The following is a 19,292-nucleotide window of genomic DNA, read 5'->3' on the forward strand; positions in this document are numbered from 1 at the left end:
AGAGGCCTTAAGTAGATGTTGGCAGAATTCTTTCCTTGGTGAGGAAAAACCAATTCACAACATCTAGCCAGGAAGAGGTAGGTGTATCATTGTCAAAGATGAAACCAAGATTAACTTGTACCAGAATGATGGGAAGAGAAGAGTATAGAGAAGGAAAAGAGCATGTATGGTTGCTAATAGAACTGGGTCACTGGTGTTTATTGATGGTGTGACTGGGCTGTACTATCTGCTCAGATTTAACCAAATGCTGCAAAACTTGATAGGATGTTGCTTCACAGTACAGATGGATAATGACCCAAAACTACTGTGAAAACAACCCGAGAGCTTCTCAAGGCAAAGAAATTGAATATTCGTCAATGGCCAAGTCACTCACCTGACCTCAGCCCAGTTTAGCATGCTTTTCCCTTACTGAAGACAAAACTGAGGGCACCAAGACCCACAAATGAGGAGCAACTGAAAACGGCAGCAGTAAAGGTCTGGCAAAGCATCTCAAGGGAGAAAACCTAGCATTTGGTGATGTCCATGGGTTCAAGAATTGAGGCAGTCATTGACTGTAAAGGATTTTCATCCATGAATTAGAAATAATCTTTATATTTATAATTATGTTAGTTTGTCCAATTACTTTTGAACCTCTGAAAATGAGGGATTATGTATAAAAGTAGTCTAAAAGATTAATGATGTATTTCTGTTAAACCCTTTAAACTAAAACTCAGTCTACACTTGAATCACATCTTGATGATTTCATTTCAAATCCATCGTGGTGGTACAAAGAGGCACAATTATTTTAAAAAAAAAGTGTCACTGTCCAAATACTTATTTACCTAAGTGTATGACAGCAAGACTTGAAGGTCCACAGTGTGAAATTCTTTTTACTCTTGTATAGCATTTTTATGAGTGAACCTTTCTGACAAAACAAAGTGGAAAAGGGAGCCTTGCATGGCAATTTTAGGCATATGATTATGCTAATGCCTCCTCATGAACAGGTGGTATTTATCAATCTGAAAGGAGCAATTTAAGATAAGGTTGTGCAGTTAAGAGTCTGGAGAATCTGACATGGAACACTCGTATGAACCAGCCTCACAGAAAAAAGTAAGAGAATTATAGGAGAAGAATATGAAATTTTGCATCAGGCCCATTGTTAGTATAAAAATACTGGTTAATGCAACTTTAAGATTGATGTTGAATGCCTATAAAACATACAGTGTGAGTAAAGGAAAAGATGGTGCTCTGATTAAAATGCATAATTTATTCCCCAATATTACAATTCAAATACAGTAGTTTTATTTAAAAACAGCAGTTTAGTTTGTTTATTAGACATTGGTTCTCATACAGTGTTTAGCTAATACCAGACAGCTCTGATGTAAAGGAATTAGCGTAATTGTGGTCTCTGTGTACCATGACTAACTACAAGTTCTTGTTGTGACCTTCAGACTATACATAAGCCAACCGTATCTGCACCTCTGATCTCAGCCACTGGGTCAGCCACAGCCAGGGGTTTTGGCTGTCTGTGTCTGTTTGTGTGTTTGTTTGTGTGTGAGAAAGACAGAGAGGATTTCTTTCTTGTTAAGCGTCAGAAAGAAGTGACGATTGTATACATTTGCAGCGTACAAGTGAAACGGAGTAAATCTTGGTATGAGTTTATTGCTTTCCTTCCTGTGAGTGAGGGTGGTTGCGTGTGTGTTAACTTGTGTGTATACTCGTTTTCTTAAGGATGACTCACATCCCGCAGCCCCCAGGTAGAAAACACGATGTAACATCTAATAACTCCTGATAATCATTCAGTGCTTGGAGCCAAACAGGGTCTCCTGACTCACATTAGTAATGCTCCACTGACCACACACACACAAACACACTCTGTTTTCAGCCCATGATCACACAATATGGCCTTTTACAGTGTCAAAACACTGACAAAACTAGCACTGATCCATTATCTACTGTCCTGAATTTCCCTAAAGAGAGGATTTTCCGTATATCCGTTTTGCGACCCAAATTCATCCAACCACATGTTATCTACATCTCAGAGACTGTGAGTGAAATGCCATTGCTTAACACGAGCTGGCTGATGGTACTATGTGCACCCACACATTGCTCTCTCCTAAAATGGCAGAAGCATATGTCTTCTATTATTAGCTACATGTGCTTTATCCTCATCACTTAAACTAATGTGACCCCAGGCAAACATTTTTGCTTGAGCATGTGCTAAAACTTGTGTAATGTTAGCTACATGTAAGGGATGGCAAGCATTACATAATCTTCCAGAATTCAATATCCTGTCCATTTCCTGCTTTTCTAGGTGAGACTTTATATCCTGGCTACCATAGATAAATATTCCCTGCAGAGAAATTGGCTCTTTGGAATGTTGGACAATCCCCCTAGTTGCACAGATGGGAATATTGTAGTGACAGCTGGAGCAGAGAATATGGGGAAAATATTGACTTAAATGACAGCTAATGCATCCCAGTGTCTTCCTGTAACAAAGTGCTGTTGTAGTTGCTGGACAGCCCATGTGCTAATTTCTCTACTGTACTACACAGGAGTCACAATGTGAAGAATTTGATACCTGCACTTGGAATATTTCAAAGCATTTATACGTTTTTCTCTGGACAAATTACACATGTACATGTGTTTCACTGGAGAGTCACATGGGTTCATTTTGCTTCATGATTAAACTTGTGTACGTGACATTGTCAAATAGATCATTAAAGTTTCATCTTGTCTAAATCAGAGATTTAGATTCTTATCCATGCATAACCATCAGGGAGGCTTCTGATTGGTCCCTAAATCATTCTGCAGCAGACCCCAAACATGCAGTCAGGGTCAGAAAGAACTATCTTCAGAGACAAGAAGAACAAGGAATCCTGCAACAGGTGGCATGGTCCCCACGGAATCCTGTTGTCAACAATGTTGAGTTAGTCTGTTCTCCAAGTTTTCCAAGATGCTTGGAACACCTGCCAAGTACACTTTGTGCGAACGATTATTTTTTATTAATTTGTCAACTATTTTTTCGATTAATTGATAAATCGTGTAGTCTATGAAATGTCAAAAATTGTGAAAAAAAATCACAACTTCTCAAAGCCCGAGGTGATGTCTTCAAAAGTCTTGCCTTGTTCAACCAACAAATCAAAACAAAAAAATAGACTACAACAAACAAAGAAAAATAAAAAAAAGTATAGCAGCATATCCTGTCAAGTGAGAAGCCAGAACTAAAGAATGTTTGACATTCTTTTAAACTATTTTTTGCATGAAAAATTACATAAACTGATTAATCAGTTATCAAATAGTTGCTGATTTATTTTTTTGTCGATCAACTAATCAGTTAATTGTAGTTCATTTCAACCCTATACAAAATATATAATTGGGAATAAGAAGAAACCCAGAGAAGTCTTCGTTTTGATCTGCAAATTAACAGCTATGTGATATTTAAGCACTGACTACACCAAATTCAGTTCTTTTTCTACAGACTTTTTTTTTATTCCTTTCCAAATACAAATTCTTCCAATGGGGCTTTTTTCTTTTAAAATGCAGTCTTTTGCAGAGATCTCCGCTGTTCATTAGGTGCTCTTTGAGCATAGGGTATTTCATTCTATATTGTGCTGCTTGCCGGTGCTGTCATGGTTTTGGGCAGCTCATCAGAGTCCCCACATCACAATCAGGGTCCCTCTGGGCCTCATGGGAGCACATGGGAACAGAGTGTTTGAAGCCCGATGAGAACTCAAATTGCCAGAGAAACCTGAGACCTTGTGGAAACATTAGACTGATAGAAAATGTATAGATTCTGGCCCTGTCTTAGACCCAGAGCAGTTAAACTGCACTTGAAGGAGGGATTGGGTCAAATTGGCTACCAAAGTCCAAAGAGTGGAAAATTGAAAATGTGCCTTTGTCAGCTCTTTGTTGTGCAGATTATGCTAATATGGATTTGCATGTGTGCTATAGGGTCCTGACAAAGCACATGTTGATGTTAGCAGGGACCTGGAATCAGCAAAGCAGCTCGTGGATATCAATTTATTTATTTAATTATTTATTTTACCTTCCTCATACGCTCTTGCTTATCATTAAAAATGTAACTAAGAGAAACTTTTAGAGTCAAACAGTAAAAACCTCCAATGGCACTTCAAAGTGTTTAACGTTTAAGTGTCTCAGAGTATTTTGGCTTTCTACCCCCTGTTGCTTCTGAAACCGTGACTTGAAATGTACTCTGTATGTGTATAGGATTTTTACAGTCTGAGCTCAAATATCATTGTCGGTGAAACTTTTCAGGAGTTTTGAAATCTTTGAGACAGCTTGTTACAGCAGGGGTGCCGTTATAGGTAATTTCAACTACTCTTTCAAAAGGTGCTCCTGCTAATGTGATAGCCTGACAAATACACAGGGGAATATTCTTGAACTCTGGCTTTAGTCAGGTATTTGGGCCTTTGCAGAAACAATATATACCTCAACAGATGTTTGTAACAAGAGCAGCACCTTAAATAAATATAACTGACACACCGTTGGGGATTCCTGTCCTCCTTTGCTGCAACCTGGCCTGTAAATCATATTTAATGTCACCAGACATGAGGAATGTCCAATGTAGTGTAAGTGTGTAATTACTGTAATAGAATGATGGGCCTGACCTTAAACTGTCGCAGTGGAGCACGCGACTGAAATGTTTTCACCCAGAAGACCATGAGTAGAAGAGCTCTCAGTACATTAGTGTTCAGCCCTTTCATTCAAATGTATATTCATACAGACAAGCACAAACTCAATTCACATCAAAAGTCTGCTGTTTTCACTTTTCATTTATAACAGGCTCCACTCTATGGAATCTGGCTTCTTATCAGGAGGTTTTAATACCAGTCATCAACTGTGATTAACTCCCAAAAAGGTTTGATCAAGCAAGCAGCATACAACAACAAACCTACCATCACTTCATCTCTTGGAAATTTCATTTAAAGGGCTATTATTCAGGAAGCATATTGACTGATATGACTAGGCCCCAAAAAACAAACCTCATGTTGTCATGATTTTTTTTTTAATTTGTCCCAAAACAAGACGATAATTACAGTACTTCACTTTAGCTTGTGAAACTGCCAGAGAAATGTTGCATTGGATTCGACATGTTTTTGAGGGAGTGTCGACGGCTGTAATTTGGCTGAAGGGGCAGAGAGAGAGGCAGTTAAATTGTTAATCTCATCGTCAGGATCTGTCTGGCATTGTGCCCTGAGTGTGTCAGCAGTATAGTGGAAAACACAAGCAGAGTAGTACAGTGAGTTCTATTGTTTTTGTTTTTGTTTAGCTTTTTAGCCTGAGCTCAAATTCTGGCACAGAACGCTGCATATCAGAAACAATGGTCATTACAAGGACGGAAATCCACATTGACCACCCCAACAATCTGTCGTGAAACTTATTGAGTGTATATGATTCTTAAATCAATGGATTTGCTGTTTCTGGTGCTCAATTTTATGTGTGAAGTTCATTTGTTTACTGTGGATAATAATAAGATTTTTTCGAGACTGGTCCCAGAATGGAGTTTGCCTGGCTTAATCAACAGAAAAGGTCTTTTGCTTTAGACTGTGTCATGCCACCATGCAAATAATGAAGCAACATTTTAGAAAGTAAGTGATTGGATGGCATAAGATATTGATTTTCCTGTCAAAAAGGAACAAATAGAAAATGGATGAGCTCTTGTCGAGCATGGATTCCCTTGTAGTAAATGAAGTTGGTAAAGTACTTGAAGAGAATTATGTAAGATCTCAGAGAGCTTAATTTGCCTCTACTGAATGCAACATAGTTCAATTTACAAACTCTTGAATAATCTGTTGGTTGAGCATTATAATGTATAGCACCTTATAGTATACGTATTATTCTAAGCAGATGTACTGCCATTGAATTAAGACTAATGAATGATTAAAACCAGTAACTGCTTTTAATGTTGTGGTGTTGGTGTACTATGAAATGCTACTGTGTTTGATTCAGTCTGTCTTTGTGTCCATGCACAGGAGCAAGAGGACCCCAACAAGCTGGCCACCAGCTGGCCTGACTACTACATTGACCGCATCAACTCCATGGCTGCTGTAAGTCAAATTCATTGTTTGAATGTCTATTCCCCTCTATTGAAATCTCAAGATTATTGATATTCTTTGTCAGCTTTATTGTACTATTACAGTGTATTTCACTTATTTCAGGCCTTTGACTACCACTCCTAAGAGGTCAACATTCACCCAGTCATTCTTTCTCAGATTTCTCTCTTGGCTCAATTTTTATCATCTTCCTGCTGACTGCTTGTTATATGTGCATGACCACATTCCTTTGCTGTGACCTCGGCATTCTCACACACTGTGATGACAAACAGGCTATTTAGACACTCAGCAGTTCAGTCAGTGGGAATGAATGTCAAAGCTAGGAGCAAAGCCAGGATTACAATATTCATTATTTCTAGCCTGTATGGCTGCCAATATAAACAGCATGATGCCATTATAAAACTGTCTTACACAGTAAGACATAACTTACACAGACCACCTTAAACACAGAGCCAAAACATAATGACATTTAATATCTGTTTATTGCCATTTTGTTTGTTATTCTGGCAAACACGCCTGTATTACTAATCTATGTTGAAGATTTCTATTTTTACAGCTGTTTTTGTTTACCAGCTCCACTCAGGGGACAAGAATGAGCTGCTTCTGAACAGTGCACCAGTACCCAAGCTTAGTGCTGAAGTCTGGAGAAACAATTTTTCTGTCATTTTCTTAAAGTGCAGGCATCAAATGCACACATACTCACATAGACATGCACAGTATTTTAAGTGAATTGAAGAGAATGTGCTTATTTGTGAGTTGCCAAGAATTTTAAATCTGCCAGGGCTGTAGCGGTGCCTCTGTGCTATTAGATGTCAAACACACCGTCAGAGTTATGTGTCAGCCTATTTTTTTCCTTTTTACTATATCTACTGCAAAACACACTGGGTCTTTGAAAATGTTTTGTATATAGTCTACTGTATAGTATATAGAGTTTTAAAATCTTGACATTTTCTTTCAAACAACTGTAAAATTGCATTGATCTAGAAAGTGTCAGTATAAGTAATTGAATAACTAATATTTGGGGGGGAAATGTGTTTGAAGAAAAAAAGTAAAACAAATTGATTCACATTGTGAGCAACTGAAATTTATATTACATCACTGGCACAGTTGGTTTTGCTTACATAAAGAAGGTAAAAATTTTATGACTCTATAATATATTAAATAATTTGCTGAGAAAGATATATTTGCAGTCTCTATTCCCCTTTTGGCACAAGTGGTCTCTCTCCCTTTCCTGAGTAATTTTTTCACCCCCACTAAAAGTATTCCATTTTCTCCACCACATTTGCTCCAGACAGCATCTTGAAAAGAGAGCATTTCAAATTTTGAAGGTGCTCTGCTCGTCCATGACTTTACATCTTGGCTCACAGGCGAGCTCACAAGGGACTACCCTTCCACTGTAGCGGAGTTACTGGATGAGCTCATTTTTACTTTGCTGCCCAGAGAGATAACTGTACAACCAGCATCTTGATGTTCATTCATAAAACCATGTCAGAGCCCTGAGATTGTTTGTTGGCCACAGAGTGATAACTCAAACACCCTTGTGACTCTGACAAGAGTTTCTGTAGCCCTGCTGTATCCAAGCTAGTGTGCTGAGGTTCAGAGCTCCCACCTGGATAGGGCTTTCTGTTGATGGACAGAAAAGGAGATCCAGCACAGTGGCAAAGGGAAGGGCTTCTTATATACCAGTGATATGAAGAAATGCACAGAACTCAGCTATTGCATTTTTGCAGCTTCTCAACCTTAAAATAGGGACTCAGATCAGCAGTAAAAAGCCATTGAAGAGTCAGTTAGCTAGTTACTTATTTACACAAGTATTTTTTTTAAATTAAAACTTAAATCTCTGTCCTGTCTGGCTCTTAAATATTCCATGGGGTGTTCTGTGTTAAAATAATACTCTCAAACTAGCTGTGACAAGACATTATAGCAAAAAACTTCATTATCAAAAATATTTTGGAAATATATACTTACATCATGTATGAACTCATTTCTTTTTTTTTTTTTAGTTTTTAAGGGATTAAGGGAATTCATTTCAATTGTGTTTTTTTTCACATACAAAATGGTATGACGACTTTATAATAAACACCTTTAAATATGTTAAAACAGGACTGGAAATAAATTCCACTTATTTCCAATCACATCCTCCCACACAATTTCAGTTGTTAGTTTTTAGTCACATAGAAACAACAGAATAATGAATTAGTTGGCTTAATTAGGTTTTGTGATTCTGTCTGACTGTGCATGACTATTTTAGTGAAAATAATGTTTTTTGCCTTGTTTTGGAAAACTGCTTTTTTACTTGATGCATCAGTGACACACATGGTCCAAATTGAGGTTTTTGATGAACTGCAGTCATCACTCACTCAGTTAACGATGCATTGACGACTAGCTTGAAGTCATAGTTCTGGCTCTGGGGGGCACTTCCCATAATAAGGATTTAGGGAAGTACCTTCTGCTGGTTTACCAACCAGCTATAATAGTATCCTTATGTGCATGTTGGCCAAAGGTTAGAATGAGCTTACAAATAGCAGATGTAGGAAGGAGCCATTTGGCTAGACTCATTGACATGGTGAACTGGCTGGCAGCACGACCAAATCATTCACTCTCCCCAACACTTGTTGTGTCCAACTTCCCATTGACTATGAACATATTCGTTGTGAAAAACTGGAGCCAAAGCCTTTACTTCTTGGCACGGGGTCCCTGAACCATCTGGACTTGAGGCTAAGTCGACACGATGGATGTTTTGACTGCACTGTTTCTAGATTAAATACTCTCACACACTGGACAGACCAGGGCTGTTGTTAGGTAGTCAAACATGGGGTGGCTTTGGTTTGCTATGTGGGTGCGGTTTGTCCGAAAAGTCAGTTCATACTGAGGAATATTTGCACCCAACATTTACCTATATGTCTTTTTTTTCAGGGTTTATGAGTTGGAAAACAGGGTAACATTCAAGCAAATGAATGAGCAGCCACTGTGACTAGCTTACTCCACTGCTGAAAAACTCATTGTTTGAACCTTAGCACTTGGCAGTGTGCTGCCATAGAAAAAGCCTGGAGAGGCTAAACAGAAGCCTCTGGTCCTGACTAGTGGGAGCACAGTAGCTCTTTGATGTGGCTGAGGGAAGCCTTCAAGTAATGTAGAAATGCATTAACACTACTGCTGGCCTAAGTGTTTTTTATGATTTACCCTATTTGTTGAAAGCTTGATTTGGCTTGTTGTATAGCTTCAAACAGTTCTTTAAAAGGAAAATAAGACTGAAGGGGAAAAATACACACGATCTGTTCGATTTGTGGTATCTGAATCATTATCCTACTAATGAGGCTCTGCTTATATGTGCTGCTAGGACTAATTGAAACAAACACATTTACTTGTAAAGAGGAGGATATGCACTGCTGTTGTCTTATTGCTGAAGAATTGAGATCAACATTCTTTTGTTTAATGAGTAGACACAATGAAAAGCTCTTAATTAAAATTGAAATATAAAGAATTCATGCCAGTAGGTAGTGTGTCCACTGGCACCTACTATAAAGCAAGAATTCAGGAATATCAATCAGTTGTTTTTCCACTAAATTCTTTCTTCATATCTCTCAATTTCTGTAGATGCAGACACTGTTTGCCTTTGATGAGGAGGAAATGGAAATGAGGAACAAGGTGGTGGAAGATCTGAAGACAGCACTTCGGACTCAGCCAATGAGGTGAGCAAATCTCCCCATCCACCTACACTCTGACCTTTTCATCTGCTGCAGGCAGTACGGAGCTCTGCATTGTGTGATCTTTTTCAGTCATTCATTCCTACTATTTGACTCATTGAGGCAATACCACACATATTAAATCCAGTTAATAATGTAACATGCCACAGGAAAAATTTCTTTCAATGAAGTTTGTCTCTTGTCACAGCAAAGTATCCTACTTCCAACTGGAATAACACCAATTTATTATATTTTTAGATGTACACTCAAAGTTTCTCTCCCCCTGACATGGTCATCAGCAGCTGTTAGGCCTTACTCATCGCCACAAAGAAACATTCAAGGACATTGGACAGCCCACTAATACAAACTGCCTTCCTCTCCCTGTCAGCAGCTCCTTTGGAGCTGTCCATCAGCCTGTGCCAGTTGTATGATGCAGTGTTCTGGACCCAAGTGGGGGTGACCAAAGTCTTTTCTCAAGGGAGGAGATGAAGTGTCAGACCTAATGTGCAGAGTGACAAAAACTCAGGACAGCCTAAGTGCCTGGGTCACATCTGGGTTATGTCTGGGATGTGTGTGTTATAAGGACACATTTCTATGCATGTTTGTGTTTGTATCTACACATGTATGGGTCTCGCAACAACTGTAACTGGGAACAAGATTGGTAAGAAACTGCTTCTAGGGTCTAGATACAAGGTTGTCTGAAAGGTTGCTTCTTCTGGCCCTTCCAAATTTTTAAATGTACATTCTCACATATTCATAGTAAAACATTTCCTAAGATACCTGTAAAGAAAGTTGATCATTTGAACTTATTCTATATTTTGGAAAGGATTCATAGCCTCTTACTGATGTTGCAGTACTGTATGCCTTCATCAGGGTTACAAATGGCCATATGTAAATGTTATTTATACAGGTCCATATCATTATCAAAAGTTGAATATGGTTGTGGAAAAACCCACACTAATTGGCAGGTACCCGTATTTAATATTTTTGAGATGATGCACAAGGCTACATCACAACAACATCCATCACAAAAAATTGACATTAAAAGTTAAAACAAGACAATAAATAAGCCCAATGTTGGAATACAGTCCGCACTTATTGTATAGTATAACTAACCCCAGAAGATATATGTCTTCTTAAGTTAGAGAAATATATGCAACACTTCCTCTTTAAAAAAAATACGCAGATCAGTTATAATGTTGAGACATTAAACACTCCCACTTAAAATGTGCATCTATGGGCAAATTCATTATTTAAAAATGTTGTCATATTGTCTGTGGCTCAAAAGTCTTACTTTTGAACTATCAATAGAGAGGTTTATACGATTATGTAAGGTCTTTGCTATGTAAAGTGATTAAAAAAAAAAATACTAAGTCTAAATATCTTAGATTTACAATCGAGGTGATGATGTTGGGATCAGTCTCTTAAATGTATGGATAAATTAGTGTGTGCCCTGACTCACCTGCCTACTTACAGGCTATATGATTTTGACAAGAATGCTCTTAAAAAATCTATAAATTTGCAACTAAAGGCTATAAAGATCATGTTCTCAATGACACTACAAATGTGAGAAGAACAGTGAGGGGATATGACATGCAACAAAGGGCCCAGGCCTGCAGTCACGTGGCATGTACCTTAGACCATGTGGTGACCCAAGATTAACTCTGAATAAGTTGTAATGTTGATGACAAGGTGCACCAAATTTTCTGAAGAAATTAATGATTCAAGATTCTTTTAAACAATATTACCCTGCCCCTTAACAGTAATATAAAATCTACCCATTTTTTCCAGGGATCCCCCTTGAGATGTATTCAAATTTGGGGGGAAACTGGAGATACATTCATTGAAAATTAAATCTGATTAACCACCTAAACCTGCTCAGATTCCTCTCTCACCAATTCCAGATGGGGACTGTAACTGTGGCTTGTAGGCCCTGTGCAACTCAACAGTGAAAATTCACTATTTTAGACATTCACAGTCAGGAAAGAAAATTCCAGTTGTAAAACTGCATGTTCTTCGTCCTTACCTAATGTTGCAATAAAGCATACAGTATGCAGGAATAGGACAGCTCATTGTCAGGATAAGATGTTTCTGGTAGAGACAAATAAGCTACTTCGACTTGCAATACTGATCTCTACATGTATAGATCACACTAATGTTCCTCTCATAGTAACCCTGGTGAAAGCATACAGTGCTGAAGCGTCTGTATGAAGCTATACTGAATAACTGAATTATATGGTAGCAGTTTGAGTGTGAGATTTAACGAGACAGAGCTGTGAATGCTCTCATCTTCAGTTGTGACTTGAGGTTTTATGCAGTTTGGACAGTTCAAACTGGATATTTCAACACTTATGCATCTTTTATTACTATTTCGATAGTTTTCAGTTTCCACTCTTTCTCTCTCACTCATTAATTTCTTGTATTATGTTCAAGTGTACTTAATTTACCTCATCAAACGTGGTTGTAATGACTCAATCAACACTATTCAAAGATGCACTTGCAACCATACGGTTCACAGAGTGAGTTATTACTCATTAAGACACAGATGTTTTTAAGTACTGTAGCAGTAATGTGGGTAGCAGGTGTGTCCCACAGAATATGGGTGTTCAGGGAAAGCCTGGGCAGAGTGTTAATGTCCCGCCAAGTCTCACCTTTGTGACAAATGGGCAGCTAAGGCAAAAAGATGGCTTTTTCATAGATGTCTGGGGGACATCTAAGCACCTCACTTAAGCATCCCCTTCTGTGTCCTTTTGTGTGTATGTATACTGTCTTTATGGCAGCATTTTGTGAGAAATGGTGGTGTCTGTTTGTATCGAGCTTTGATTCATGCCTGTCTTTGGGTGACTGCCTGAAACGGCCTCCCTCCCTCCTTCCCTTTGGCATTTCAGAGAGGCAGCTGGGTCTGGTTGTGAAGAAGTGCCCTTGTGCCCTCAGCCCACTTTGCAGGGCCACAGGACCCAAACACATGGTGGGCATGCAGGGTGCCAGGCAGAGCACACAAAAGCAGCACATTGTCAACAAGCCGTCCACTGTTGTCAGTCTCCCGTACAGGCTGATTATAAGCCATTGAAATGACAAGGTGACATGGTTTGGCCGTGTGTTCTCTTGCATGTTACTGTATGTGGAATGTGATATGAAGTTATTTTATAAGTGTGCATTTCCTTCACCACCCCAACTTCATTATAACCCCCTTGTGCAAATTTCTGTTTAGTGTAAACTAATTCAAAGTGTATGGTAGTCAACATTTTTTACTTTTGTGATGCCCTAACTTGAAGGTATACCCGTGATTCTCATCCCACGTTACTATATGGCAGTGTGGACATTCAGGAGGAGCTCAACCAAAGTGTGATTTTTATGTTCTCAGGTTATTTCAATTTAAAGGTCTGCAGATCCCTAAAGAAGAAAGTAGTATCCAGTAAAGAATCCAATATTCCACAAGCAATCAGGCCTGTTGTCTTTAAAATGTCAAAAGCATTACAGGTAATGTAGGCATTATTAAAAAAAGTAGGCACGATGACAACAAGACTGGGACAACACAATAAAATCACTTCATTTTAGAACAACAGAACTGTATCAAACATTACCTCTGTCACTGAGTAGCGACAGCTGGCAGATTTATTTTTGCTGTGAGTGATGAAGCACCATTTACCAAAAATAGTTTTTCATAGTTACAATAATTAAACTCATTTAAAAACCAAATGTCTTATTTCAAATATCAGAATGATTAATCATATACAGCCGTAACTAGGAGACATCGAAAATTGGCTGAACTTTCCTTTCACTTGAATTTACAGCTGATCTGATTTTCTCTGCCAGCAGTTATTGCTTTGTTTATCAGCTGTTAAATGGAGCTTGAACCATCACATCGGGAATGTATGTTCACTCACATAAAGCTGAGTCTTAACTTATGTGGGCATGTGACGGGCAATACACAAAGACAAACTGCTACAGCCAGCTGTGTTCTCAAATCAAATCTGCACAGTCTACTGTACATTTCAATTTAGCTTCCAAATATTGAAATATTTACACTTTCTTGTAGGAAGTCAGTGGGATTTTAATTACACCGCTAAGTGTACTTACATAAGCACTGTTGACCTTAAGAGTCATTTGCACACCTGCACTGATGTTTATGTCTGTTGATGAGCATGCTGTGTGTGCGTTGTATGTGTGTTGTATCAAGGACATCACACCCCTCAATCACTGTCATTTGCGTGGTGAAATAACTTCAGGAGGACAGGAAATGAAGCTTTCCTGGAGGTCACTGAGGCTGTGCTGGCGCAGAATGGACTGCGGTCCCAGGCTCATGTCAGTAGAGCATTGCATTGCTTTCCAGGACAGCTCTCATGGACAATGTTTCTGCAAATCTCTTCCAGCAAGAATATTGACTTGAGTCGACTGTAGCCATTCCCCTTGCTCCTGTGTCAATAACCCTTTGGACGATTCGCTACCACCACATGCAAATATTATCCTTCAAAACATTTTGCCGGCAGATTTCTCAAAGGTTCCACTTAACAGTGAGTGAACTTTATATCTGTTTTTACATATTACCAAATACATTAGTCGGGGAGCAGAGTATCACACCTTTAAAGAGCTTTGGATGGAGCAATGTTTTTGCTTCTCTCAGAGCGCAGATTTCTCACCCTTTGCTACTTACCAGTTAAGCGGGAAATGGAGAGATAAGAGGGCCAGGTGGGTAGATACAGGCAGGGTTAAAGAGACTGGTCCTGCTGGTGAGGGAGATTTGTGGTAGAAGGGCAATAAACAGATGGAGACTGGGAAAAAGATGTAGAGAAGCACAGAGGTTATACTCTGCCCTTACTTCGATTCCCATTAGGTTTGGCTTTCCATGTAATTACATATATTCTCTTTGGTCCTGCTTAGAGCCACATATACACATACAAAGCATAGTTACATGGAGGTAAAAGTTGGGTTGTTTCTCAGCCTATGTGTGTTAAAGTGAAACTCCACTGATTTTACATATCAAAGTCTGTTTACAGGTGTTGGGGAGTTGGGGAGTACTACTGCACATGTGAAAACACTGTATGAAGCCTTTTGTGGCCCCAGAGAGAGGTGTATGAAGTCTGCTAAACTGCCTCAAGTGATCTCACTACAGTCAGCGTTGGTCTGGGCTGAAGACTACAAGTTTGAAACTGAGTCAAATCTGGGGGTGTGGAGTTAGAAAAACGTGAGCCTACCAGACCTCTGTAGCCTGCTCCTCATCTCTGCTTGCGGCCAGCAGCTCAAGGCTACATTAGCCATGACTAGCATAACACACCTGAATCTCCAACTGAGCTGTCAGCAGTTTAGTTGCATTGTGGGTAATGTGGACGCCCGGTTTTAATAAGAAAAAAGGCTATGTGGAACAGAAAGACAATATCTCGGTCCTGCATCAATTTTGATCACTTTTTGTTTTTAACTGTCCATCATTAGTCAGACAGTGTTATAAGAGTCCAATGCTGAATCAGTGGAGTACTCTTTAAGTGACTGATTAATGTCTTTGTATGTGTGTTGCTGGCCAGTCACAGGAGCCGTTATTGACGCATGGCCCACTTGAGACTACGTCATACACATATATACACATAAACTGTTCCTTGTGGATTTAATGATAAATCTAGTCCATAAAAACCATTCCCTCTATGCCATGATATACTATACACATCACAGATGTACACTGTTGCTGGGATTTTTTATTATTGTCAATGTATATACTTGTGTATGTGTATCAGTTTTATATTTGTTGCCCTTCGTACAGCCCTTATTTTACCACAGTTATACACTGAGCTTCACATCAAGTAAAATTTGTGTGAAAGCCGTGGTGATATTATATGACTTCTCTTGCAAATGTTGCAGACACTTTGGTCAACTAGTTTTAACTGGCACCTCTGAAGAACCTCTGGGCCCTTGTCCACATTCTGGCCCTTTATAGTAGAACAAGGTGTGTGTTAATGCATGAGTGTGTCCCTGTGCCTTGGGGTAGATGAGTGGGTGTTTGAAGGAGATGATAAGTGTGTGTGAATGTCGTGATTAAATGAAAGACAGAAGAGAGGCAGAGAGCACATGATCACTTGAGTTTGTGCGCGTGTGTGTGTGTGTGGAAGTGTTGCACGTTGCTGAGTTTGTGTGGTTAGGCTTTGAGGCAAGGGTGAACTCTTGACCAACTGTCTGCCATACCGGTGTCATACAAAGTTCCAAAAGGCAGAATGTTTTGCCTATGTAGCTAGAACCTTAATCATCGCATTTGGTTGGAATGAATTTTTGAATTTAAATTTGAGCATCTGTATAAGTTTTCTATACTGCCCTGCTCATTTAGATCAAGCTTTTTAGATCAGTGGAAATGACATGACCCTCAATGGTTTCTTTTAAAGATGGCTCACTTGCAAATAAATATTTCAGGGTTCTATTTAAAATTCGATCTTCACCTAAACTAACATTACCTTTGACCATTCTTGGCCCTGATTCAACACACATTGCAATCATTTTTTGCTCCATTGTCACTTTTGTTTAGTCGTGTCTTATTCCACGTTATATTCCTCACTTCTTTCTTTTGTCTGTCTGAAGAACTTAATGTGTATGTGTGTGGTTGGCTTGGCCTCTGTATTGTTCTCCTCTCTTGAGCTCATATCGTATGCAGCAGTTGTCGAGCACTCACTGTCTTGAATGTAACCCCAGCGGGTTTTCAAGAACGCAGCGGTTGTTCCAAAAAAAGAAAAAAGGAAAAGAAAAAGAGGCCTGCACGCCACACGGCCGAGCGTGAATGTCAGGGGATAGGAGAAGACAAGAGGAGAGTCCAGAGTCAGAGGAGATGGGATCTACTGATTCCAATGCTCACTGGAGAGAAAATGAAAGATGGGGGAGGAGGAGAGAGAGAATAGTTGGATGTCATTGTACAAGGTTTTGTTAACAGTATAGAGAATTTGTCACTGTTAAATATCCTTTAAGTAGCAATGCATATATATTTGTGTGAATCTTTTCTTGTGTACATGCATCTGTCCTTCCACTTCCCCTGTATGCCCACATGCACATGCATCGGGTTATGGTGCATAGGGTGCGTTTGTGTGTGTTTCTGACAAGCTGTCGGCAAACCAGCAGAGCAAAGAGAGAAAAGTGAAGTCTTGAATCCCATTCACCCTTTTGAACCCAGGCCCCAAGAACAACATCTCTCACCAACTGCTTTCCATACATTAATCACAAGGATGTTAAGCTTAATTTCTCTTCTAGTCTGAAACCTCTCTCCCTCTGTGATGGCCCCGCAATTTACAGACAGGCGCATGCCTATCGCTGGTTTCTTTGCCAGCCAAAAACTTGTCACTGTTATAAGATGAGTATCTTTAACAGTTGGATCTGTCCTGCCTTGCTCTAGTTCCATTGTCCGTTTTACATCTGAATCAAGTCATATCGAATATACTGGATTTCTTTTTCGCCACTTGGTGTTGAGTGGAGGCTGAAACTGCAGCATCTGTGCTAAAACAAGTAGTATATGGTCTGAAAAGTTGAGTATGTTCTCTGTGATTTCAATGCCGTGTCAAGGACGGTTGTCTGTGTACATGCATGCATGTAGTATTATCTTTTTGATCTCATCCAGCCGCTGCTGGGAATCAGCGGATTATATGTCTATGAGAGATTTATTGGTCATGCCAGGTAAAGTCTATGTGTGTGAGTGCTTATGTACAGTATGCATGTACGTCTGCTGGAAATCTGGAATTGATTATGTGTGTAGGGGAGTATAGGAAAATAACTGGATGATTTACATTTTTGCATCATGTTTTTTCCATGCCTGCCTGTGCCAAGACCGCAGTGGTAGGGGATGGAGCTTCTGACATCAAAACAGTGTATCTGTTACAATAAGTAACAATAAATCTCAGATCTCAGACCCTCTCCCTCTGTCCTCGCATCCTTTTCATTTTCTGACTCCATCCTCCATCCTTTCTCTTCCTTTTTGTCCTTATCTCCTCTTTCCTCTCCCTCTGCCTCTGTCTCCGTGTCCTTCTTACAAACCCTCATTTGTTTGAAATAATTTATGAGGCCTATCAGGAATTTTAGTGGGTGGGAAGGTCATCTACAATACAGTCCACAGTATTCTCACTAGATGTGACATCAATGTTTACATGTCCTGCCTGTCATTCAGCGGGTTTGCTTCTCTCCAAGAGAGGTTCATGACTCACTGCTTTCTAATTAGTGTAGGTAAGGAGGGTTGTCAGCAGGAACCTGGATAACCTTTGACTACTGAAATCTTAAAGTTTAATGTATTACGAAGCTATTCTTAATCTAAATTAGTGCTGATATGAGTAGTCAGTGAAAGGGGCACTGACCAATTTTACACTTTTAGGCCAGTTTCCTGGAGAGTACCTATTCAGCATTTGAAAACAGTGGCTGTAGCTGAACTTTGTCAGATCTGTTAAATAACCCCTCATTATCTCATTGGGTTGTCATCAGCTTTATTGCTACTTTGGGTTGTGGACTACAACTTTATAACAGAAAGCCTACATTACGAACTTGAGATGTGGAGAAAAATGTGGGCATTTACAAAGCAGGGGAGGGTTAACTAAGAGGTGGTTATGGTCTACATTATGGCCACTGTAGGATTCAGTGTTTTTGGTGATTTTATGAACTAAAAGTCAGGGTATCTCAGCCTCTTCTACTTCCATTTTGACCATTCTTTTTTAAATTTGTCTTATGTGAGCCTCCCATCTTTTGGAATTGCTATACTAAATCACTGGGGTACATCTTAAATCTAATACTTAAACAACAGAACATTAACAAAAAGTTCCAGGATATTGTGATGGGCAGTTTTTACAACTTTTTTTTAGCTACGCTGGCTCTGTGGACAGTAATGCAAGTCAAGTTGGTCTGTCAATCAGTCCACCACTACGGTCAAGACTGAAATATATCAACCACTATTGGATGGCTTGCCATGAAATTTTGTATAGACCTTCGTGGTCCTTAGAGACTGAAGGCCTCAGACTTTTCATTTCTTAAAAAAATTCATTTGTCCAATTCTTTGGTTTATGAGCAAATACCTGCAAATCTAATGACATTCCCATCGAGCTTAGTTGTACTTAGTTTTTAGTGCTGATTAGCAAATGATAGCATAACAAGCTAAGCTAAGATGGTGAACATGGTAAACATTGCTCCTGCTTTACATCAACCTAGACTACTTGTCTAAATCTGTACTAATTTTCTTCCTTGCCTCCATCAGGTTTGTTACACGCTTTATTGAGCTGGATGGCCTCACTTGCCTCCTCAACTTCTTGCGCAGCATGGACTATGAGACGTCAGAGAGCCGTGTCCACACCTCCATCATTGGCTGTATCAAGGCCCTGATGAACAACTCACAGGGCCGTGCTCATGTCCTAGCCCACCCACAGAGCATCAACACCATCTCACAGAGCCTGCGGACAGAGAACATCAAGACCAAAGTTGCGGTGCTGGAAATTCTCGGGGCAGTGTGCCTGGTGCCTGATGGACACAAGAAGGTGCTGCAGGCCATGGCACACTACCAGAAATATGCTGCTGAGAGGACTCGCTTCCAGGTGAGAGAGACAGAAGTGAT

General features: G+C 39.5%; 1 protein-coding gene across 4 annotated transcripts in view; it reads left to right on the top strand.

The window, feature by feature from the left end:
- daam2 (dishevelled associated activator of morphogenesis 2) overlaps positions 1–19,292 on the top strand; it is a 97,549-nt gene that overhangs the window by 52,776 nt on the left and 25,481 nt on the right. For all 4 annotated transcript variants that reach the window (XM_040136575.1, XM_040136573.1, XM_040136576.1 and 1 more), the window contains 3 exons: positions 5,976–6,050; positions 9,654–9,748; positions 18,939–19,272. In XM_040136575.1, coding sequence (XP_039992509.1) covers positions 5,976–6,050; positions 9,654–9,748; positions 18,939–19,272 — 504 coding nt within the window. The remainder of the gene's footprint in view (positions 1–5,975; positions 6,051–9,653; positions 9,749–18,938; positions 19,273–19,292) is intronic.

The sequence above is a fragment of the Xiphias gladius genome, chromosome 10, assembly GCF_016859285.1.
Source record: "Xiphias gladius isolate SHS-SW01 ecotype Sanya breed wild chromosome 10, ASM1685928v1, whole genome shotgun sequence".
In the NCBI taxonomy this organism is placed as follows: domain Eukaryota; kingdom Metazoa; phylum Chordata; class Actinopteri; order Istiophoriformes; family Xiphiidae; genus Xiphias; species Xiphias gladius.